This window comes from Hevea brasiliensis, chromosome 16, assembly GCF_030052815.1.
Source record: "Hevea brasiliensis isolate MT/VB/25A 57/8 chromosome 16, ASM3005281v1, whole genome shotgun sequence".
Lineage (NCBI taxonomy): Eukaryota > Viridiplantae > Streptophyta > Magnoliopsida > Malpighiales > Euphorbiaceae > Hevea > Hevea brasiliensis.
This window is the reverse complement of record NC_079508.1, coordinates 45,272,459-45,298,678: the sequence shown is the minus strand read 5'-3', so window position 1 is coordinate 45,298,678 and position 26,220 is coordinate 45,272,459. Positions and strand designations below refer to the sequence as shown.

At 30.3% G+C, this 26,220-nt stretch overlaps 1 protein-coding gene across 1 annotated transcript; it reads left to right on the top strand.

The window, feature by feature from the left end:
* Positions 1–933: 933 nt before the first annotated feature.
* Positions 934–10,316, top strand: LOC110635282 (uncharacterized). The gene is made up of 11 exons (XM_021784566.2): positions 934–1,426; positions 1,519–1,835; positions 2,772–2,849; positions 3,045–3,147; positions 4,678–4,766; positions 5,234–5,345; positions 7,505–7,558; positions 7,651–7,699; positions 9,282–9,382; positions 9,576–9,688; positions 9,797–10,316. The coding sequence occupies exons 1-11, from the start codon at positions 1,022–1,024 to the stop codon at positions 10,134–10,136; spliced, it is 1,761 nt and encodes a 586-aa protein (XP_021640258.2). The 5' UTR covers positions 934–1,021; the 3' UTR covers positions 10,137–10,316.
* The last annotated feature ends 15,904 nt before the right edge of the window (positions 10,317–26,220 follow it).

Sequence of the window (26,220 nt, the reverse complement as noted above, 5' to 3'; positions counted from 1 at the left end):
CATGTATTTATTTATAAAAAACTTAAATTCAATACTTAACAAAGGACTTTTTATAATTTTTCATATATATATATATATATATATTGTTAATGACATATAAATATATAATTATATTAAAAATATATCACCCATTTATGAAAATCATATTAAACCAAATGCATAAAATTAATTATTGATTTACTTCTAGTTTCACATGAGTTTAACACAATTTTAATATTATTTTAATTCAGTATGAGTCTTATATGATTCTTAATGAAGAATTAAAGTCAAATATAATAAGTAAAAGAACTTTGATTTGTACAATTTTTTAATTTAGCTCAAAAGCTCTCATAATTATTATGCACACTATTACTATCAACCATTATCGTCTATCAATTATATTTATGTCTAAATTAAATAAGTTAGATAGTTAATAGCTTAGTTAAGAATGAAAAACAAATTCAAGACCTATTTAACTATTAAATTAAAGTTAAAAGGGTTAACGTATGAATTTTTGCCATCTTAACATATATGAGTTTAATCTCAGTAAAAAAAAAAAAATTAATATAGCATTTTGAAACGGCTTAATTTTACTTTTATGCTTATTAGAATATTTAATTTAGTGTTTTTTTATTATTTTTGTTTAAATTAATCTGAAAATTTTAATTTAAATTAAATTTAAGTTAAAAATTAAGATTATAACTTAAAAAAAATTTAAATTAATTTAAAAAAAATTAAAAATAAAATAAAATAAATTATTTAATAAAAGATTAAATATTTAGTACCTATTTTGTATTGAAGTTGAGAGTCAAAATTATATTAAAAAACCTTTTTTTTAATATTTTAATAATTAAAATTTACAAATTTAATTTTATATTATGTTTTAGTATTTTTAACTAATTTATTTAAAAATTAATATATTTAAAAAAATGTTTTTATCGTAGCTTAGCCATTCTGAAACACCGACTACACTAAATAATTTCTTCGATTTGTATAGAATTTCTGTTCATTCCTGCAACAATTATTTAATTTTATCGCAAAAATGGGCAGCAAGAGCAGGAAGAAGCACAAAGAGGACACGCCCACATCACCCTCAAACTCCGACGATGATGACTCGGAAACCTCGGACGATAGACGGGGGCGCCGTCGGAAGGACCGGCGAAGCAGCGATGGGAGTTCGAGGAGAGAGAAGGACAGGAAGAGAGAAAAGAGAGATGAGAAGAGAAGAAAGAGAAGAGAAAGAAGGGAAAGGGAAAGAGATAGGGATAGGAAGAGAAGGAAATCAAGGAAGAAGAGGAATTATGACTCAGAATCTGAATCTGCGTTTGGGTCGGAGTCCGATTCTGGTTCTGATACGGAGGAGCAGCAGAGACAACGAGTCAAGCCGGAAGATGTAGTGAAAGAGATGTTGATGGAGTTTCCTGATGTTGCAGGTGACCTGAAGCAGGTAAATGTGATTTTCTCTTCTGGGTGTCAAAGCAAATTAGATTATTATTTCTTCTGAAGTTAATTTCCTTCTGTTTTTATTGTATGTTATAGCTTCTCCAAATGATCGACGCTGGCCAAGCTGTTGACATAAAGGGTATCTCTGAGAGGTCTTTAATCAAGCATCTGAAGAAGCTTTTTGTTTCCTTGAACCTCAAAGAAAATGGAGATAGATTATTTTTGCTGCCTTCAAATACTTGTCCTACCTTGGAGCTTGTTGGACCCCTCATCGAGGCCCATATAGAATCTAAAAAGCAACGGCTTGATGATGTGCATTCTGTACCGCCTGCTGCAGAAAGTAAACAGCTTTCAGATGACAACAACTCGGTAATGCCATCTCCAGGAGATGATGCTTCTGGTCCAAGAAGAAGGTGAAAAGATTTCTTTTTCCCTGTTCTTTCGGTTCACAAGTTTGGCATCTACATTTCATTGGATAAACTACTGAAGTATAATATGTGCATAATATTTGAGAACTAACCAACTAGTATGGCTATTTGACAGTTTATCATTTGCTTGTTTAGTTGGATGTTTCTGAGACAAGAATTTTTTTCTCCCAAAAAAAAAAAAAAAACTTCTGGTTGGCATCCTTGTCTATTTATAACGGTTAAAAATTGCTATCCAATTCTATTGGAATAGATCTCCTTTAGTCTGGTTTACTGGATGGATGCTTTATTGTTGCATTTAACACGACTAAAAGGATTTTGAGTTATTGAGCTGTGAACGTGACAACTAAGAAACTTGCCTTTGTTGCCAATCTAAATATTTGGGATTTTGTCATGCTAAAAGGAACATGTTTTTCTAAAACATTTTTCTTGCCCTTTGTGAGATGAGTTATTGGATTTTTGGTATGGTGGACTGGGGTATATAGTTTTACTGCTGGTTTTTTTTTTCTGATTCTGATCATCTAAAATGATGATGATGAATTATGTGAACTCTACTCTTCACGAGCTTATTGGAACCTTCTTAAGCTAGAATACACACGATATGATGCCACCTCTTGAGACTTCCATGGTGACTAATCTTGATATTCAACATCAAATTGATAAACGTTTAATGCTACTTAAAAATCGATATTCAAGTGTTTAAGCTGGATTTGTGATCCACAAGCCTCTGTCAAGGGCTGCTCAAGTCATATATTATGCTTTGTTGTTGTATCCCTCTTATGAGATCTGGATTTTTAATATAATATTAATGATTAATATGATAATTGATTAAATTGCCAAACCATATGCTGACTTTTTAGTTATGTTATTTCTTTTGCATAAAAAAAGTGACTGTTATATTGTTCTGCTTACATTTGGTTGAAGGATGATTGGCCCTGAAATGCCCTCAGCTGAGTTACTTGCTGCTGCAGCAAAATTAACAGAAGCACAAGCTAACCTGAGGTATTTTGTGAAATATTTACTTCAATAGATGCTTTAGCTTCATTTGTTTGAATGCTATGTTGGTTTCACTTTCACAATATGACTTTGGTGTAACATACAGTATCAAGACATGCTCTATTTATATTGCATTTCTGTCAAGATGTAATTGCTTGTTTATATGGTGCCTATATGGTGTTTTCTGATGTAAAATTCCAGAGAAGCTGAGTTGGAAGAAGATACTGAACTTTTTATAGGACCTGCCCCACCTGCTATGGTTGCTGAAGCTGAATCTGCAAATGAGGCAGAGCGTTTTGAAGAGGTTCCTGATTTTGCTTCTTTTGAATGTTGATCATATTTTGGCTGTCTTTCCTCTCGTAAAGTACATAATACCAAATATGTTCAAACTATTTATATTTAGGCTAGTAAAATTACACCTTTGTTTTTGTTTCTTGGAGATTCTCAATTGTGCAACATAATGGTTGCAGTTCTGAAGGTATTTTTTTTTCTTTTGTGTGGGTAGTATTGAGATATTTCTTTGAGCCATCAGCCATATATAGCATAATTTTTGGATTAGTACTTTTTGCCCCCTTCTTGTTGGGCATTATTTTTCTTTTTTTTTTTTTTTTTTGTCCTTGTCCATATGCCATAAGTACAGGGAGTGGAAAGAAGCTTTGAATATTAATACAAGATGCTCTTGTTTCTCTCTCTTCATATGCCCGCTTTGTGGTCCTAATCTTGTTATTGACCTGTTGTTTGATGGCATTGTTTTACAAAATTAGGTAATATTTCCCTAATTAAATTTCAATATGGATTCAAGAATTGAACCTAGCTAAAGTTTTATTTTATCATATTATTATTGAAGAATCTCGAGATAATGAAAAAATCACGTGATTGATTAGCTAAGTCATTGGCTTGATGAATGCTTATATAAAGGAGTGATTTATGGCTTATTGATAGGATGGCATATATATCTTGTATCATCCATTATAAATATGGACTTTTGTGTATTATGTTAAACACACAAGTGAATGAAATGTAATCCTTCAAGATTTTGTGTCTGTGGCCGTAGGCTTTCGGTAGCCGAATTACATAAATCTTTTTCTTGTTATTTTTTCTTATCTTTTCTATTGTACTAAATTTCAACATGGTATTAGTGCCTAAGGTTTGAGTCCCAACTCTTCTTTTTCTTCTCCTCTCCCTTTTGTTTCTCCTCCCCGAAAAATACCTCACCACACTTCAGTTAAAAAAGGTTCTAATTTCACTCTTACTCTTCAATCATGTCTGAAAAAGGAGTCACTTCAACTACAATTGTTGAGAAACCTCTCTTCTCTTCCCGTTTCATCTATTTCTTCATTGCTGTCCAATTTCAGCACTAATGAGCATTCTAGTTGTATTCAATTATCTATCTTCACCATTTACAAGTTGTGAACAACTTGAGAGGGAGTATTGAAGAATCTCATGATTATGAGAAAATCATGTGATTGATTAGTAAAATCGTTGGTTTGATTAATGGTTACATAAAATAGTGATTTATGGTTTGTTGATATGATGCCGTATATATTTTGTATCATCCATTATAAAAATGGACTTTATGTTTTATGTTGCACACAAGTGACTGAGTGGACATAGTCTCTCAGTAGCCAAACCACGTAAATAATTTTGTTATTTTCTCCTACCTTTTCTCTCATTCTAAATTTCAACAATTATTATGTTCTAATGCTGTTGGTCAAATTTTTGATAAACATTTAGAAGGAGATTTGCTTTCTTTCTAGCTCTCTCTCAATTTATTTTTGCCATTATTATTCTTGAGGTAATGTTGGTTTGTAATTGCATATAACTTATTGAACAGGTGACGAGAATAATGGGTGTTGAAGGTGATTCTTCATATGATGTTGTAGGAGCGAATCATAATACCTCTGCTGAAAATATAAAGAAGAGGTATTTTTTTTTTTTATCATGATTTTATCAAAATGAGAATTCCTAAAGTTCTTGTGGGAGCTTCATTTTTTCTTAGCAACTGATTTGCTATTGGTAATTTAATAAGCTAGGAGTATGATAGTTATCAATCTTGACTCGGCCTTAAGTTATAAAAAGAACATTGTCAAAACCCACAATATGTTCTTGAAATGGTTTTTTAAAGAGAAAGAGGGATATGTTGCAAAGAAGTTTTAACTAATAGGATTTTTCTAAGTGATGATTTTTTTACTTATATGTACATATGCTGACTTTTGGTCTATCGCTGTTTTTGTTACTCATGGACATAGGGGTCATTTGGTATGAATAGTAACTGGAAACCCTTCTAGCAGATTTGATTAATATATGTGATTCTTTTACTTCAATCGAAAGCCCTTAGGAAATTGCTGTAAAATGTTTATTGTTTATGAACCGCATTGTTATCTCCCTAGGTACTGGAAGCTGTCTCTTTTGGTGCATCCAGATAAGTGTTCTCATCCTCAAGCCCACCAAGCATTTATCAAATTGAATAAAGCATTTAAAGAGTTACAAGATCCAGATAAGGTGAGTTTCTTCTATTCACACGGTATCTGTGTGATATATATGGTTATTTGTGTATTTAATGTTGTGCTTTCTCGGTCTCGTTGCATGGTAGAGACCAAACCTAGGACCTATTCACACTTGATCTTCAAGTCTACTGGTTGAGCTAAATGCTTGAGTGGTGGCGTGAAGTGAATGATGCTTCTTTGTTGCTTGAGTTGAATTACTGTGATATGATGCACATTGTTCGGAAATAATCTGTCTTATAATCTTGTTATACCTGAAGTGTTACTTGTGCTATGCCATGGCCTTGGGGTATTCAGATAGAGCAAATTATTCTCAAATCAATCTCAATTTTTGTTTTTGTGTGTGTGTGTGTGTGTGTGTGTGTGTGTGTGTGTGTGTGTGTGTGTGTGGTAATGATATTGCCAGAGCAGTTGTTAAAACCACAGCAACAACCATTTTCAAGATTCAGATTGACATAATTGCCAATTATACTCCTCAAAGAAACGATTGAGTGAATTGAATTAGATTTTCTGGGATAACTAGGATTCGTTCTTGGCATATTTTGTGAGAAATCTTGTAATGAAGTCTCTAGTATCATTGTCTTTGGCTCCATACTGATTATGGAGTCAAATGTTTTAGTTCTAGATTTTCATGAATGATCGGATAAGCGAATGCCAATAGGAGCTATGGAGAATCGCTAACATGATGGAGGATTATGTGGTTGTGATTGATGATTCACATGGTTGAATGATATTGGTGAATGGGTAAAAGAGAAGAGGGTGAAAGGATGAGATGAGTTCTTGAAGAATGTAGTGAATGGGTTTGGTTAGCCGATTTTGTTAAAAAAAAGTTATTGGGGATTGATTATGGTAACTGATTGTTGGATTAGCAAGATGATAGCTTGAGGGACAGATTGAAACGGAGGAAAAGGAGATAAAGAGTAAGTAGAAGACTAGAAATTTGAATTTATTTTGTTCCTGTTGATTAAGAAAAACAAGAAAACAGAGAAAGAAATGGAGTAGGGATTACGGCATATGAATTGAAAAAAGACAAATGACAACACGAAAGTTGTAAGAATGACCAAAAATTCAATCAATTTATCATGCTTTGGAGAGTTGTTAATGAGCTTGGCATATTCTGTTTACCCACTTTTATTAAAACATGCACTGAACTGGTTATAGTATACTGGTTGCGTATAATTTTGTTTCTTTTTGGAGCTTGACTTGAAAACAAACAATTTGCAGTGCTACCCAGCGTTGGCTTGAGCCAAAGAAGGCTTAGCTGATTTGCATCTCTATGTACATTTTGTATAATCGTGTTTATGAGGGGAAGCACAAATAAAATAAGGCAAAACAAAACAAAATAAATGCTGAAGCAAACAAATTATAAAAGAAACTTTAAAGATGAAATGGTTTTGTTTTCCACTCTACATGCCCCTTGCTTTTACCAACCTGCTCACACCTGGAAGGATGGTGTGAATGGATTGTTAAAAAAAAAAAGAGGAAAATGAGAAAGACTGCTGAAGAGAAGGAAAAAGAAAAGGATTGGCAATATAAGTTTGAACCATAGCCATGGACATGTTTGGCATGATGGAAGCTTTTGAAACAATGTTGATGAAGTTGAGGCCATATGAAGACAAAAGTGCCAATATTATGTTAATTACCTGTTAACTATAAAATTGAAAGGGTTAGCATACATGAGAAAAAACATAATAATCTATCTGTGCATTATAAGGACTTATCTCCATTAAGGTCTTTGTGACCAAAAGACATTAACATGAAGTTACCTGGAACATGACTGGGACTGTTGGATTAAGCATCTTTAAAAAATTTTATATGCCTTTCTCCTAGTGAAATGCTGGTGGGATTACTTAATTTACTTAATTAAAATTAAGGGTTAGCATATTTAATTTACTTAAATTTTTATTTCGAAGATTTACTTAATTTAAATTGTTGAAGTTTGTGGTTGATAATAGATATATGAAAGAAACTCGTCAGTGGCATTATGTAATTGGTGACTTCGCTTTCTGTCTTCTATGGTTTTTAACTTGCTTGTGGCATCTAGTTGGTGCTCAGTATTTTTCATATGGTTGCATTTATGGATCCTGCGCTGTGAATAAATATCTTGTCTGTCTTAGGTGTTTTATCTTTCTTCACATTCTTGTCTGCTTGTTGCAGCGAAAATTGCTGGATGAGAAAATTAAACTCAAGGAGGAAGAGGAACAGTTTAAGGTTTGTGCTTCTAACAAACAATTGGTCTCCTTATGGATTCTTGAAGTTATTTAAAGGCCAATGTATTATGTAAGTGATTTCTACTTCTGCAGGTTGAGTTGAAAGCCATGCGTGAAGCTGCACAGTGGAGAAGATCACAAGGTACTTAATTACTTGTGTAAATAGTTTTCTATTTTAGAAGGCCATACTCCACTTCCTTGTGCATAGGCTGGGAAGTTGGTTAGATTTGATATTGTGGCTGAAGTAGATTCACTTTATTTTTCTTCCCTTGAAAAATATTGTCATCCAATTTGTTTGCTGAACTAGACCATAATGTCTTCTTTGGTTACCTTGTTTTTAAGTTGTTTTATTCACCATTAGGTTAGACCTTACCAATATATCCAATACAAGTTATTGAAAAAGTAAATTTTAATTTATAAAAACCAAGTTATGAAAGAAACTCCCTAGACCATAATAATTTAGGCCAGACATAATAATATTTATAGTTGTCATTTTGAGTGAAATATTAGTACACATTGTTGAAATTGAATTCTCATTGATAATTATGTGAAGCATACAAATCACTAGCATTATTAGTGAGCCTATGTTTGGTTTGGAGGGCCAGCACATAGCAATCTTGTCTTAGTCCAATTCCAATATTGCAGGATGGGTCGTGGAGAAGGTAGTCATAAAACCCATAGGATGTCTCTGGGATGTCGAACCAATAGGTATCGGGAATTTAGGGTGAGAAACAAATCCTCAAATTGAAGAGAAACTAATTCTCAATTTATTTGTTCAAAGTCAATAGTCAATAATCATAATAAAATATGTAAATATGTAGAGATCCTGGCTCTATTTATGGAGTTTTGTAACCCTAATTACATTAAAATGAAGAATCATAATTACATTAATATATTAAACCAATGCTATTTAAGAATTCTAAACAAACTTAAACTAGGAAAATAATAATAAACCTAATAGAATTTTATAAATGATAAATTCTAAACCTACTATAATTCTAAACCTGAAAAATACAAACTTCCTAATTTTACAATGAATATAATCCCCAGGTATCCTAAGTTGAATCAAATTCCAATACTGCATTATTCTCCTCTGGTTGGAAAAAACTTGACCTCGAGTCTTGTAGTGCAGAAGAATCAGAAACCAGATTCGAAGAACAAGCAAATCAATACTAACCAAGAATTCTAAACAAACTTCAAAAAAAAAAAAAAAAAGGAATTCTAGACAAACTTAAATTAGGAAAATAATAATAAACCTAATGGAATTCTATGAATAATAAATTTTAAACCTAAATATGTAAACTTTCTTAGTTTACAATGAATATAATTCCTAAGTATCCTAAGTTGAACCAAATTTCAATACTGCATCACTAAATCATGTCAAGCAGGAGCTGTGCTATTTTGGAGATTTTCTTTGATTCCATGTTGCAGCCTGATAATTTTAGTGTTAATAGTCTCTATTGGTCAGACTATGAAAAGTTGGTTTGAATTCACATTAGGCATGTATGAATAGCCAGTTTTGTTGGTAGTGCAAACTGGAAACAAAATGCACTTGCATAGCCAGCTTCAGATCCTTGAGTAGTAGTATTTGCATATGCTTTTTATCTCAAAATCATTTTCAGAACCCTTCCTTCTCTCCCCAGTGCAGGCTTGACTCATATCAAAGCTTCATAGTATGCTAAAACACTTCTCATCTGAACATAAAAAAATTGTTGATCTGGCAGGTATATCAATGGAGGGTGATGATGAGCTCCTGGCAGAAATTGAAGTTAAAGTGGCCCCAAAAAGAGATGAATGGATGACAACATTGCCTCCTGAAAGGAAAGTAAGGCCTTCCAACGCCTCCTTTTCTTGCTTCTCTTGCACATGTATTTTTACTTAGGAACTATCATCCTGCACTTCATGCAGGTTTCAGAAAGTATGATTCTCTTGCAGCATAAATACATAATCATGATTGTGTTTCTACAGTTTGAGACTAATACAGTTAAATCCCAACTCCTTGTTTTTATTGTTCTCAGCCAGGCATGACCATGCAATCTTCAAGATTCGGCAAGAGTTCTAGAGAAGGACGTGGTGACACTAGCGTTTGGACAGATACCCCTTCAGACAGAGCCCAAAAGGCCAAGATGAAGTAGGAACTCGTCATGTTCAAAATGCTTAGGCCTTAAATTGTTAGTTGGTTTTGTTTATTAATTTATTATTAAAGTGATGTGCTAATGTGTTTAGTGTCATGTTACAGTTACTTGGAAGCATATAATGAGGCTGCCGCACTTGCTTCAAATGAAGAAGAAAAGAAAAGGACAAGTGCAGATGCAGATTTGGTGGACAAATACAATAAAGCAAAACGATCAAAATCTTTGGTACAAAAGCACCAAGAAGAGGCTGCAAGTCGTTCGAAGAAAAAATCCAAGCAGCAACCAGAGAAGGAAGAGTGGGCGGGGCAACACCCGTGGAAGCCTTGGGATCGTGAGAAGGATCTCGTAGCTGGAAGGCAGAGTATAAAATTTGATTCAGACAACATGGCTCAGGGCTTGTCTTCCAGGTTCTCATCAGGAAACTTTCAAAGGAACTTCCTTTAGTCCATGGATGAGCTGCTTATGTAGGACATTAAAGAGTCTCTTTCAGATTACATGCATATCGCTTGAGAGATAATGACATAAAAGTTTTATGTGCCGTCATATTTTGGCTTATGTATCGTCTTAAAGTATATATACGATGGTAAACTAGGAAATAAAAGAAATTAATTTTATGGAATACAATTTGACGAGGCATCCTAATTTAAATTGCTTAAATTATATATTTACATTTATATTTTTAACATAAAAATGTTTACTTTTCACTAGTTTAATAAATAAATAAAAAATTACACGACTTTTACAATATTTGGTAATGCCAAAAATGAAGATGTACACCATTGTGTTTATATTCAATATTGCACATTTATAATCTTTGGAGCAAAAGAAATAAAAATAGAGATATTACAAAATATGTCACAATATCCATTTTAAAATGAAAAAATTATTTATAAATACACATTAATTCTTTTTCAAGCACGTCATATTATAATACTCATTTAAGGAAAATCATATCAAAATCACAATATCCATTTAACAAAATGCACGTAACGATACCCATCTAATCAATAATGAAATAATAAATTAAAAAGAAATAAATCTAATAAAAAATTAAAATGAAAAAAATCTGCATTTGGGATGGAGGTGAGATGTAGTGTAATAGAGAGATATAAAATTATTTTTCGAGTATTTATTTACAAATTTAAGCCTTTAAATTAAATGGTTCTTAACAAAGTAAACTCATACTTGTTATCTGCCTGCATTTTAATATTTTTCCCCTTTCTTGATAATTAATAATTTTTTGATTCACAACTTGTTAAAATATGAAAATGCAAAATTGAATTCTTTTGTAGTCGTTAATTTAAAAACCCTAAAAATTATAGATTTAATCATTTTTAAAATTGGATCTAAAAAAAACTTAACAATTACAATATTATTTTGTGATATGTTACTCAACACTGTTAATATAAACAAATAGCACCTAGAAGAACTGCTTCATTGCACTTTTCTTTTTTTCAAAAAAAAAAAAAAATCCAAGGCCAATGTTGTCTACCTCTTAAACACAAGTAAATAAATAAATAAAATGGAAGGAAACTTGCAAACTAATAAAAAGAAATTGCTCAAAGCTTATCCTTAGAATCTTTCTTGCTACTTCATACAACTATAAAAGATGAATATTGTCCCAAGTAAATTAAATATACATTCATTAGAACTAAAAATTAATAACATAAAGACAAAAAAATAAAAGGGTAAATCTATAATATTAAAAGTACAAGAAGGGACAAAAGGAATAAAGGAGACAACATTGGTTGTGGTAGAAGACAAGTCATTATCATATCAACATTGGTTAAAGCTCATAGCCTCATCTCTCTTTCTCTAGAAGGGTTCATCCTTTGTTTAAGTCTTTATCAAGGTGCACTTAATGTTGGGCTTCACATGAAAATGAATTTAATAATTATTAAATTAAATATAATATATTAAATTTATATAAAATTAATTTAAATATATATAATAAATATATAAATTTAATTATAAATATTTAATTAATAATTATTAAATTCATTCTCATAAAAATTTTAACTTCTTATAATTGTATTGTCTTTATCAAACCTAGTTAACCCTTTTTTCCTCTCTCTAGGACTTGAAGGTGACACTCATAGGTATATTGCATATTATTATGAGGGGTTGAAAATTTTGGCATATAAAAATATAGAGGAATGCATTAAATGTATTATTAAGGGAAGCACAAGCACTTAGCACAACCTCCCCTAGTCCCACAAACCGCCCCAGAAATATCCACTTGCTTATTTTACCTAATTTTCTGTTTGCTTAAGCAACTCCACCTCTTAATTTACAAATTTGAGGGTCTCAACTAGCATCTCTACCATCCTTAATTAGCCCCAAATTTGTTTTTATTATTATTTTCTATATATTTTTCTTAAAATTGAGTTTCTATTCAATTATAAGCTCATTAATTATCTATAGTGAAGGATAAAAATAATATTTTTTTCTCAACTATTTGTTATATTTTTTTTTATTTCATTCTGTTAAAAAAAATTAAGATATTCATTAAACATATGATTTTAATTAAAAAAATTGAAATGTTACTCTAAACTACTCTTCGATGGACCTACTAGTTCAAGATACTTTAAAAGGCGTTTGGTGCGAGATTACTAAAAAGTAATTAATATTGTTTAAATAATTAAAAAATTTTAAATTAACTTTTTACCTCATTAATATTTATTGTAATAATTTAAATTATATATATATATATATATATATTTCATATTTTAATAAAGTATTTTAATATCATTTCAAAATAGCCAATTTTAATTGAATGGTTGGTTTTATAAACTAATGTTAAATTAACTTTCAAAATATATATTTTTATTATTATTTCATTATTTTCAATCTTGATTTTTAAGGTTTAATTTTATTATTATTATTATTATTATACACAAAAAATAACCCAGACTTCTTTTTTGGGCAAGACCTCTCCCCTCTCCTCCTCCCCTCCCCCCCTCCTCGGGCGTCCATCTCTCTCCTGTATACTCTCTCCCTCACCCTCCCCTCCATTTTTCCGGCAACTCTCAACCACCCATCGCCGGCGTGACTCTCCCCCACATCCCCTTGCACGGACGACGACGGTAAGGGACTAGACAGCAGTGGACTGCAGCAGCACCAGCGAGAAGAAGAAGAGAGAGAGAGAGAAGTCGCGTGAACTGGGGCCCAACTTTTCGACGTCTTTCCGACTGATTTCGATGGCCATTTTCGGTGATTCCAAGAGCCCCGAATTCCTGGGATGATAGGCTTTCAGACGGGACCAATGGCACTCCGTTTGGTGGCCGGAGGAAGGAGAACCGGCAAGGGAAAGTTGAAAGAAAAACACATGGGTTTCAAGCTTTCTGGCCACTTTTCTGGCGATCTGACCATTGGATCGGAAATTCGAGACCACCGATGGACTCAGGGCAACGAAACCTTCAAGATGGAATTGGCCTCGCTCCGATCGAACACTGTTTGAAAAAGGCGATCAATGGATGACCTAGATCACTTGGTGAGATTTTTGGGCTTTTACAATTCTCAAAAATTAAAAATAATTTTATGATAATTATTGATAATTTTTTAGCTTAATTTAGGTGCGATCGGATTAATGATAGCTCATCGGCCCCGGAACCGAGTTTTTGACTCAGTTTGGGTGTCCAGCGGGCTGTCTCAGAAAGGGATCATGTTTACAGTCAATCCTAGCATTTTCAGACATTCCGGATGCGTTGCTGGTGTCAGATTTGGGATAGGTAAACCCAAACTCTAAGTTGTTCATTTTTGCCTAATACTTGATTTAGAATAAAATTCATAAAATATTCGTGGGTGATTGAAAAATTATGATTCTTGTTGCAATAGATTTATAACATTGTTAAGGATTGTGGAACAAAGTTTTAGAACTTTTAGAGCTCGTTTGAGTATTTTTGTGGGACATTAGTTTTAGGGACTAAAACATAATTTTTCAATTTTGAGAGAATTGCTTAGTTTGGAGGGCCCAGGAGGGGCCATGTGATGTTAATGGGATATGGATGTGGAAATTGTGATTTAGAAGTGTTATTTGAATCATTTTACAGGTTGGGTAGGTCCTAAGTATCGGAAAAATTCTACCTTATTTCTGACATAAATTAGGCTGTATTTTATCTCTTTAGAGTCTTATTTTGAATTAGTACTGATAAATTTATAATATAATTATTTAGGTAATCAGGGTCAATCGTCTTCCTCCACCCAACCACTACAGTAGTCATCTGTTAACCAGTAAGTAGATATTAATTTTATTTATAATTTCAATATTATTATATATTCAAAGCATGCTCATGTATCACATATAAATATATGTATGTAGCTAAATACTAGATACACTTTATACTGCATTTTCTTATTTGCAAAAAAATTAATGTGGAGGTCACCTTAGAGTAATTTGGAGCTGTGTACGTGTATCAGCGTGCGTGTGGTATGGGTTAATGGATACGAGTAGGACGAGAGAATTAGCTTGAGCTAGTCTTACTTGGGGCTCGGTCCTTTTTGTGAAAGTTAGGATGAATACGGCTTTGAGTTGATCTCGCTGACCCCCGCATTTGGATTATTAAGAGAAAGTCTGGCTTAAATTGATCTCACTGGCAGAAGTTGAAATTAAAAAAGCTGTGTAAAGGATCAGTTCCTATATATATATGATTGATGTGACACATAAGTGTGTGAGTGCTCCAAATTATTCTTTGTGCGAATATTGCTTGCACTTAGTTGATTGTGATGATATATACTGCATTTCATCCTTAGGGATTGCATTAACTTTAGATAGCTATAGAAATTATATTTAAAATCAATATCTTACTCTATGAGTCAAATGCTCACTCCTGTTCACCCTACTTTTCCAGGCTACAGGAGGAGTTTTTTTTTTTTTTTCAGAATAACCTGCTTCATTCCTCGCAAATATTAATAATTATTTATCAGTATTATTATTTTCTAAATTTGAAATTTAAAACTCTGCATGTGTTACCGGTAACATTGATCTTGTCAGAGATTGTATTAATTTGAATTTTTAATGTTTAATAAATGCAAATTTTTTATGATATTTAAATGTTTACAAATGGTGGTATTGGAGTTGAACTGAGCTCTCCTGACTTTAGTTTTTTATGATTATCGGGTTGGGTTGACTCGAATAAAAATGTAATATTCTATTTTATTTTATTCTCATGTTTATGGCCCTAGTTATGGATTTGGGAACAATAAGGCTTACTACGGGCCTTGGGGTCTTTATGCAGCCTCTGGTCCTAGTGCCAGTCTGACCTATAATTTGGATCGTGACATTTCTATCTTTTTAGATAGTTAAATGTTAATCATCAGTTTCTAGATTAATAATTATCATCTTTAAGAATTAAAACTTATAAAAGTAACATTTAACTCTTATTTTTTTTTAACTTTTTGCCAAACATATCCTTAGTATTAAATATTGTATGTATTTTTTTTGATAATAAGAATCAATGAGTCGGCGAACATTTAACTCATGCATGACTTCTTACAAAAACAACCACAATTTGGCTTTGCCACTATTTTTTTTTTTTTTCACAAATATAGCTAGTTTGTGGCTTTGTGAAATGGGCGGCTGTAGGCAGGGGATTCTGATATAGTCAAAATTATTATATATATTCGAGAATGTGCATCTTCACTCTTCACTCATAGAATAGTGGGTTCTATTTCTCCTAATATATGGTTTGATACCAAGACAGAAGAAAGAAGATAATACATAAGAAATGAAAATTGGCTCCATCCAATTGTCTAAGGAAAAAAAACATCAGTCTCTCCTTAAAATTTTAATTTTTTATTAAATATATACACATGCGCGCACGTATATAAATTCTCATATTTGATATAAATAAAAAAAATTAAACAAATTCATATTTTAAAAACTTAATTAGTGATTTATATTTTTTAAATTTTTTTTGAAGTAATAAAAAATAATTTTATAAAGATTTAAATTATAGATGAAGCATATTAGAAGCCATTCAAACCTATATGTTACATCCATCTCTGACTCTTAAATTTAAATGTAAAATAACTATATATAAATGTTGTTGTGTCTGTCACTATCCCCTCAAGTCTAAATGCTGAATATGTCACTATTCACAAGCAAAAGGAATGTTGGGTAAAGTGTTGGGAACAGGATAGAGAATAGGTTGTGTTATGTAGAGGGCACTTCAATTTGGCAGCATTAGTGCTACCGTCCCTCCATGATAATGCCAAATCAATAACCGCCCAAAACCATTTGTCATTATTGCCTTAATCAAGTTTAATTTCATTCTTCATCTCAATTTTCACCTTAATTATTAGGCTAATAGTCCTTATTAATTCGGATTCTTACATTATTTTTTTTTACAACTAGAACTCGAACTCAAATTTCACAGTTCTATAGATTATTTAAGTATCATTGAGTTAAGGCTTATCGGTATATATATTTTTTGATACGATCAATTCTGACAATGAATTCACTCGATTCCTCAATTGAGTGAAATTTTTTTAAATCAATTTTTTATATTAAAATTAATTTCTTTTTAAATAATTTTAAGAGCGCATTTCTTTATATTAACTTCTGACTTTGAAAATTTTTATAATGTTTGTAAACTATATTTATATATTATTTTAAGAGCAGCAAATGGTGTTGGACCCATAATTTAAACTCATATAAATGAAGGTGCTTTCAAATGTAATCACAATTCACTAGGGAATAATTAATTGGGGTAATTCTACAATAACCTTATCTTAATTTATTCAACATTGTTATAATTCTTTTTAATCAACTTGCATATAAATATCATAATAATTATGGGCCCAAACCCATATGGTCTGTTTCTAAATTGGAAGTGGCAGGTGATAAATATTGCATCAATTAAGAAAAAAAAAAAAAGGAAATGGCCACAACAATTGGATGAGAATTGATCCAAAGAATGATTATGCCATTCAACAAAGGAACACGTACGTTATGAAATTCAGAGTTAATAATGTAATTCAAGAACAATTGAATGTTTGCATATAGAGAGAGAATTCATATATTAAAAAGGAAATAAATAAAGCCATTTTAAGATATCACCAAGGAATCATTATTACAAGCCTGCATTTTGCACCTCTCTTTCTCTATATATATCTTTCATTGCCTTACTGCGCATCTTGTTCACACACAACACACACCTATCATACCCAATGACAGATGCAGCATTTAAATTTAGAAAGTCGATGATAAATATATGGTGTTTTATATTCAAATTTAAAGGCCAATGTTTAGATATAATAATTAAATTTAAAAGATATTTTAAGAGCATCTTATATCCTCTTAATACACTGCTTCTGTTAAACATGATTGCTAATTAACTAATGGTTCATATTAATTGCTATATACGTACCTAAGATAAATTTAACCTTGAGCACTTTTTTTTTATGATAGAAAAAAAATTATTTATTAAAAATAAAGTAAAAAATAAAGTAAAAATCAGTATAATATATATTTTTGTATAAACAAATTAATTATTTATATAAAAAATAATATAAAGAATTCAGAAAATCAATAGTATTGACGAAGCATGTAAATTAACCAATAAATGAGTTACGTCTTTTACTCTTTAACTCCATAATTTTTTATAGTCCATTAAATAACTTTCAAATTTAAATATTTTACTTAAAAAATTCACCGATAAAAATGCACAATAATTCTATTAAACAAGTTTTGCTACAAGCAACCATTGACAAATTAATTAACAAAAACATTCATCTCATTGGAAACTCAATTTTATTATTTCAAATGTTCTATTTTATAAAAAAAAAAAATCAATAAATAAGTAATGAAGTTAATAATTCATTGGCAGAAAATGATGGATGGATAGAATAGAAAAGGTGACAAGTCTGATGATCATCATATGGTGTAATTAAATTGACACCCAATGCTTGCACGAAGACTTATGCACTCACTTATACCATGGTTGATTGGTTACAAATAGCATGGTTTTATTTTATTTTTTTAATAAATTTGAATAGCAAAGAAAAAAAATAAAAAGGGGTGGAAATTGAAATTCATTGTGTTTGAAAAATAATAATTTTTAGTTAATGGGTTTGCTTCCACCTTATAATTTATTAAATATGAATTTCAGAGGTAAAATCATATACAATTAGAAGAAATATTTTAATTTATCATAGAAAAAAAGGTAAATTATTATTATTATTATTATTATTATTATTATTATTATTATTATTATTATTATGAGAGCAAATGGTAAATTATTATTAAAATATAAAATGATGTGAAAATTGGTATGTGATGTTATTTTATTAGGAAAAATATACTTTAGTATATTTGGTTTGCGCGTTTTATTAATATGAATCTATTTTTTTTTTTATTTAAGAGTTTGTGTTATTACGTCATTAGCACTTAAAAATAAAATTATCAAACAGTATTAATTTGTACTAATATTACAAGTCTCCCTATATTCTTAAGTTAGCATGTCAAGTAACCCTTGCATATTTAGTTGTATATAATTGTATCATCCATATAGGGCCATGTTAAGAAAAATGAGAAAAAATAGAATATATTGATATTTATCTCTTTATTGTCAGAAAACTGACAGGCATACTCGTATATATAGCCAAATAGGTGAAACCTACTTGTCACGCCAGCTTAGGAGCATAGAGAGATTTATAATGTCAACATATATTGATGCTATTTAGCAATTTTATCTTTAAGTGCTAACATCGTAATAACATAAGCTCTTAAATGTAAAAAGAAAACCCAAATCCTTATTAACAAATGCGTAAATCACAGGGTATCATTAGTGTATTTTTTCCTATTTTACTTTAATAAAAATAAAAAAAAATAAATTTAATAAGATGTAATACTAGTTTTTTTTTTTATATTAAAAAAGTCACTTTCAAGGATTAGTTAATAAGAAGAATCTAGCACTGGATCCTGTAGAAACACTTTTAACACGCCACCTACAATAAAGACTTGCTTTTATATATATCCTCTTAATTAGTCCAAATACAAGCATGATTTGTGAAGTTAATTTTCTTATTAAAAAAACAAAAATCATAATGAGATTTTGTTGTGTTTCTCTTAATTATTTGTCTTAATTACACCTTTAATTTTGTTTTTCTTGCGTTAATTTTTCAAAAGATTTTCAAAGAGAAATGATGGATGAAATTAACTTGGTAATGGATGAAAGAGAGGTTTGAAAGAGAAATGCAACCAATGGGACAAGGTCAGTTGCTAGTACCATGTTTGATAAGTGGTCTACATAGATTGAAAAATCTTGTACCATATAAAGAATCATAAACAAGAGAAGGTCGGTAGATATGGCATCAGATTGTGATCATTTTTTCAGATCAGGTTCATTATATGTATGGTTTATGCCTTGAGGTCCCATCTAATTGAATGTTGCTTGTCATAAAAAAAAATTAATTTAAAAAAAATTTGAAGGGTTTTTATGCTTAGTTGAAAAAATTATGTTTGATTAGATTCATCTTAAGATTGTAAGGTCTCGAATTTGAGTTTAATTATAGTTAAAAAAATTATAAAATTTTTTTAAAAAATTTGTTTAGTTATAATTTTTTTGAAATCATAAAAAATCTTTATATATATATTAGATTTAATAGAGGCACAACGAGTTAAGTATAACTGATGAACTATATAGTGAGAGATAGCTCGTTACTTTTTAATTATAAATGTGAATAATTTTAGAATAAGAAGATAGAGATACTTAAACTCGAGACTTCTCTATTTTATGTACCTCAAAAATAAAGAAAAATCAATTAAGTTACTCTTTGATTTGCAAAAAGTGCTATATATAGGTTTTGTTTGACAATATTAGCAATTATAATAGCTATTAGTTATTAGTTGTTTTAGTAGCTGTCAGTTGTTAATAGTTAGCTACTTATATAGCAATTTAAAACGGAAGCGTTCAGTAAAAATAACTATTAAATTAGTTGTTAAATATAAAAATAGTTATATCAATCTTATTAATACCGGTTAAAATACTCTCTCAACCTTTAAAAGTTAGGAATGATAACTTTTTATGAATTATTCTCTCAACCTCTAAGTTCTAGTATAAACATCATACCACCGAACAATATAGAAACAATAGAGATAATACTTTAACTCTAGTCAAAATACTAAATGTTATAAAAAAAAACTATTGGCCAATAGAATCATAGTGTAATAAATTTCTTATATTTTATATATTAAGTTCAAAATCATTTATTTAATCACATTATTGCATCAAATAAAACATATGGATATTGAATTGATAATATAAAGATACAACATATGCAATATGAAAAAAATTAAAAAAATAATAATTTTGATAAAATTTCTCGTTTAAAAGTTGTCAAATATGTGGTAGTAGGGGGCTGTGGAGGGTTAAATTTTGTCAACGCATGAGAGTTAACTTTTTGTCAACCCAAAAAGCTTGTGATACGTTAGCTAGGCTTTTGAGAGATAAGGTCAAAATACAATATTTGATGAGGGTGAAATGGTGATAGTGATATATTGACGTGCATTCAACATTAACATCAATAATTGATAATCATCTTCAACACATTAAATCAAATCATTCACCATTTAACTTTGGTTAATTAGTGCTCTTCCTTATTCATCACTATATGATCATACCACAATAATAATAATAATCTTCCTCAAAATTATTTAGTGGTTCAATCAATCACTAAAAAAAAAAAGTTAGCAGATCATTAAAATCATACCCTAGAATCTTAAAAATCATCCACTAAAATTTAGGAAACAATAAAAATCATTCTCAACATTTATCCCTTAGCAAGCATTTCCAAATCTATAAGGAATGACTTTAGAGAGTTATTTCCATTTTCAGGGATGAGAATCATCCTATTTTTTGGGACGATTATCATCTCTTAATATAGAGATGAGAGTCGTCTCCATATAAGGAATGATAGTGATTCTCCAATATGGAGACGATTATCATCACCCAACATAAAAAACTAGATTCATCCTATTTTTAGGGACGATGATTATTTAATTTCTATTCACAACGTTATCTAGTAATAAATTTACTTAAAAAAAAGTCAGTTGAACTCCTTTTTAAATAAGTATTTAATAAGTTATTTATAGTTTCGTAATAAGGTTAGAAATATAATGATTGAAATTTGATTTAAAAATTTTTATATAAAGGGATACCATATGCATGAGCCTTTGAAAAGAAAAGCTCTGGTCCTCTATATGCAACTTTACTTATATGTTTTATACCCATTTGTGCTATTCTAGAGCAACTTGCTTCCCAGCTGCTCAAGTGTTTACTTTTGTTTCTTGCTTCTCTTGGCGTGAAGATATTGTCAGAAACATAGGACTTTTAGTGAGCCTTTGAGGCCTGTGGATTACTTTTTTCAATTAAAGGTGTTTACTGCCTCTACTCAAGTATTAGTAACGAATGAACTTTAATTTAATAGTATTATGATAATCTTTAAGATTATCAAATTTTAAATTTTGAAAAATAATTTTGAACTTTTAAATTTAATGTCAAACAGGCACATATTGTTCCATCCCGAGGAGAATTTAGGGCACATAAAGTATAACGAGTGGTATATCAACTAATGATCTGTACTGTTTTGATACAAAAGAAAGCCTAATATTTTATTTCCAAGTTAATTAATACAACAAGCACACGTTAAGCCCATAGAAAGAGAACCGAAAGACAAAAGATAGGGGTGTGCATTATTCGGTTATAATTGAATAACCGAACTAAACCGATAAAATTCAGTTATTTTGATAAAAGTAAATTTAGTTTAGTTTAATTTTCAGTTAGTAATAATAAAAATTTTCTATTTTTGATTATCAGTTTGGTTACCTTTGATTTGGTAATTGAACTTATCGAAATAATCGAATTTCAATTAATTAATATATTAATTATAATTTTCTTAATATTTTATTATTTATAATTATTATTTTTATGATTTTATAATAATATTTAACTTATAATTTTATCTTATTAATATTAAATTATATTTTATTATTTTTTATAAATAAAAAAGAATATCAATATATTTTTATTAATATTTCATTAAATAATTAATAATATAAAATATATATTTATTTTTTTGTTAGTTCGGTTATAACCGATAACTGATTGAATATTTTCAGTTTTTGGTTAATTTTGATTTTCTCTCAATTTCGGTTCGGTTCAGTTAATATTTTTAGAGTCAGTTAATAATTCAGGTAGTTAAAAATTCGGTTCAGTTTGATTCGGTTAACCGAATGCTCTCCCCTAATAAAGGGAAGGACCTCCTTGTCATCTTCTCAATTAGTATTAAATAATGGTAATTAATGGAGCTTAATTAAGTAGTGTTGGACTTAAGGGTCTTAATCCATGTTTTGATGATAATAAATAATTAGTATGCTACTAATCTATCTTGAAAGTGTTTGTATTGAGTTTGCAGGTCCAAAATTCAAAATTACTAAATTATTTTAAATCAAGGTTAAAGAAGAGCAAATAAGGAAGCAAACATTTATGGGATCCTACAATATAATTTTTATTTATTTTTATATCTTGTGAATCTCATTTAATTAATTATGTTGGCTCACGTCTAGGTGATACTAAAAAAATCTTGTTTAACTCAGTTTTCACCTAATTCTTTACCAAGGGAGAATTAAATAAATTTTTGTTTTTTTTTTCAAAAATGTAAAATTAATTTTAAAGTATTTTCATTGAAAAGTTTATCAAATTAGCTTGCCAAAAGTTCAAATGAATTGATTATGAGTTTTTAATCTCTAAACTTTTTGGTGTCTCTATTTGTAACTTTTTCTTGAACAAGAGGAAGTAAAATGAAATTTTCACTTTTAAAAAATGCAAATTTATTTTTGAAAGTATTTTCATTGAAAAATTTATCAAATTAGCTTTCTAACGGTTCAAATAGATAAAAAATCTGAGTTCAAGTCAAAAAGTTATGAGTTTATGAATCTCTAAACTTCTGAATGTCTCTATTTTTAACTTTTCTTAACCAAGGAGGAATAAAATGAAATTTTCACTTTTGAAAAATTCAAATTTGTTTTTGAAAGTTTTTTCATTAAAAAATTTATCAAATTAACTTTTCAATAGTTCAAACATATCAAAATTTCAAGTTTGGGTCAAAAAGTTATGAGTTTTTGAAGTCTAAGTGCCCTTTCGTCTATAGAGCACTTTGGCAGCCACAAGTGAAAACTTTGACAACCGAAGTTCACTCCTTAAATGATGATTTTTTAGTGTTTAAACTCTTTTTATCCAGAGAGCACTTCGGCAGCTAAAAGTGGGAACTTCGGCAGTAGATATTCACTTTTTGAATGGTATTTTTTGGCTCTCCAACCTTTAGCAGCTGAAGTAAAGAACTTCTACAACTGAACCTGGGGTTTTGAAACTCGATAAAACAGAGTTTTGGGTGGTTGAATGGTTATATTTTCATTTAATGCACTCCAACGGTCATTTTCTTGTCAAAACTATAAATAGATACCATTTATGACTGGAGAAAAAGAACAACAACTATTTCTTGAGAATTTATTATGTTTAAAAAATTTTTTCTTTTTCTCTCTCTCTAGAACTTGAGCTACCATAATTGATTATTGAGAGCTTGATATTTTGAGCTGTAATTTCTTTGTTCTGAGAATTATTTCATGGTTGTTATGAGCATTCATTGTAATTTAAGTGTGATAGAGCATTAAATTGCTCTTGAGTGTAAAGAAATTTATAAAAGAGCAAGAGTTTTCTCTTGTGATGATTGTAAGGGGTTTATTCTTCACCCAAAGAAGAATTTTAGTAGAGTTAACTCTCAAGAAGGGTCTTAAGGAGAGGACGTAGGCTTGGGATAGCCGAACCTCTATAAAATTCCTTGTGTTATTTCTTTCCTTCTTTTTCTTTATGCTCTTCACTCAAAATTTCTCTTGGCCTTCAAATTTTTTAATTAACACTCAATTCACCCATCCTTTTCGGTTGCTATAAGGGACAACAAGTAGTTAATTATTTCCTATAGTTAAATCTAATTAATTATATGCACTTAAGTGGAAACAAGACTATATATAATCTCTAGAAACTAATGACTGTGTAAATTGCTTCTAGAAAATGGAATTATACCTACCATATTTAAACCATTTTTGGTCACTAATTTTAATATAATTTTTTTTTAATTTGACTCCAATTATTAGAGCTTAAATTCGAGACTTCACGTCTTTATAAATAATTTTAATATTATTAAATTAAAATTAATTAGTTGAAAAATAAAAAAAAATGTTTTTATACCTCATAAAATGTTGTACGATGATTTAATATAAATACTTATTTATGTGCTAAATTGATTTTATTCAATTTGAGTGTGTTAAAAATTGACATCGCCTTTTTCTCCCTGTGTATGTTGAATTGTGAGCATGCCAAGAATGCCAAAATCTCAAGTGTATAATGTAATACCCGCCATTTTTTGATATTGAAATATCTATTCTTGATGGAATATTCTAGTAAAAAGTAAAACTTCACTGACAAAGGAGTGGTGTTAAGGAATGAAAATATATTCATGTATGTGGGTTTGAAATGTTCAAAATGTGTTTAAGAAAAAAGTTTTGACTGCTGAAGTATGGACTATTGATAGCCGAAACCCATTTTCCTGCTCAAAAGTTCTTTTGGACAGAATAGACTCCAGCAGCTGAAAGCTAGACTTTCGGCAGCTAAAAATCCCTTGACAGAGAGAGTGTAAAAATGGTCCAAAGCTTATTTTGCTGCCAAATACTTGGGGTTTTCTTCTTCCTTCTCTCTCTCAACTTTGGGGCATACAATGAGTTCTTTAAAGAGATTTCCTGGAGTTTTTGAAGATTTGGAGGTGAATTCTTCTATTTAGAAGTGTAGAAGAGAATATTCAAGCTTTGAAGTTATGGTTCTCTCACTTCCAAACTTCAAGAAAAGAGGTGACTTTATTTTCTTTTTTATCTAATGGGTAGATCTAAGAAAGTTGATGAGGAATTAGATTTCTATAACTTTAATTTCATGAAAAAATTATTTTAAGTTAAGTTTTTTGGGAAATTTATATATGTTAGGGTTAGGGTTTTGTGATCTTCTATTGAAGTTGCATGTTTTATGGTTAGAATAGTTATCTTTAAGTGTTATAGGCCTTAAATGGCTATTTTCCCTTTATGTATTTGAAGAAATCCATGTATATGCTATATTGGGTTTGGAAGAAACCTATGATTTGAGTTTTTGATGAATGTATGTGGGTTTTAAGTATGTTTTTAAAAAAAAATTATTTTAGGCCCCAAAGATGTGTATATGTGATGGGATTGTATTTTAAAACCTTGAAATGAGTTTGAGTGTTAATCGGAGAAGGGCCTGCCGAAAGCCAGAGGTTTGGCAGTCGAAGCATGTAGTTTCTCGAAAAATCTAAAAAATTTTTAGGTTCGTCAGCCGAAGTCTAGGACTTTGGCAGCCAAAATTAGCATTAGACAAAAGTGTTGTCCAAAGCCTAAGACTTCGGCATCCAAAGTAGGTTATGCCTAACTTTTTCTCCCTTCTTTTCTAAGATTCCAAAACATGGTTTCATGGTTTCCAAGGACCTATAATAGAATATTTATGAGATGTATAGATTTTTAAAACCTTGTCTAACACTCTAGAGTCTAATTTTATAAGATCTGGCTTGAGGGACTCGAAACGGTAAGGATTTGATGATAGCTCTCATTCGAGTAAGGTGGTTGATAGGCTATAGGAGATGAGTAACTCTAATCTTAATAGAAACTATTTATAGGTAATTAATGAGCATAATTGCATAATTTGTTATTAGTGCATGTATGGATGTTGGATGACTCACAAACTCTCCCCATGTTTATGACGATATAATATTACGTATGTTATGGATGCATAAGTAAATTTCATGGGGAGATCTTTAAGTTGCCCTTCAAAAGAGATCTGTAAGTTGCCTTAGGGTACATGACACAGCTCATGTTTAAAAGGAAAGTTTGGAGAGTTACTGGTGATAATGTCTATCTTACGTAAAATATTTATGATGTGAAAACCCACGTGAATGATGCATTGTGCATGTGTGAATGAATAATATAATTAATGATAGTTAGTTTACTCACTGAGCTTGCGTAAGCTTGCCCCCTTCCCCTAAACCCTAGGTACAGGGTTACAGGAATAGAAGAGTTCTTTGAAGATAGAGCATCGAGGGTAGCCTTAGCCCTTCCTTTATATATAATGTATGGGTAGACAGACATGTAATTTATGAATGGATAGTACTATGCTGGTGATTAAAAGAAAATTAAAAATAAGTAATATTTTTAAGTATGATGCTGTATGTGCTGTGTTAACCCTTTTGAGGGTACGCATGTTGAACCATTACACTTTGGATCATATGTAAGTTAAGATTCAAATTATGAACCATGATTATATTATGGATTTTTATGTATGGATGAAAAGATTAAGATGTAATAGTTTGAAGTATGTTTAAATGGTAAGATGCAGAAATGTATGTATGTTTATCAGGTTTTAAGCTTGCTATGAATTTCAACAACCTTAAACTGACCCGATCTCTAGTGCCGATA

What these genes read in the sequence shown, in the direction of transcription:
- LOC110635282 (XM_021784566.2), top strand. Translation starts at nt 1,022, where the DNA reads ATGGGCAGCAAGAGCAGGAAGAAGCACAAAGAGGACACGCCCACATCA. An exon ending in GCTTCTGGTCCAAGAAGAAG is followed by an intron (nt 1,836 to 2,771) that starts GTGAAAAGATTT and finishes ATTTGGTTGAAG; the next exon opens with GATGATTGGCCCTGAAATGC. An exon ending in ACAGTGGAGAAGATCACAAG is followed by an intron (nt 7,700 to 9,281) that starts GTACTTAATTAC and finishes TTGATCTGGCAG; the next exon opens with GTATATCAATGGAGGGTGAT.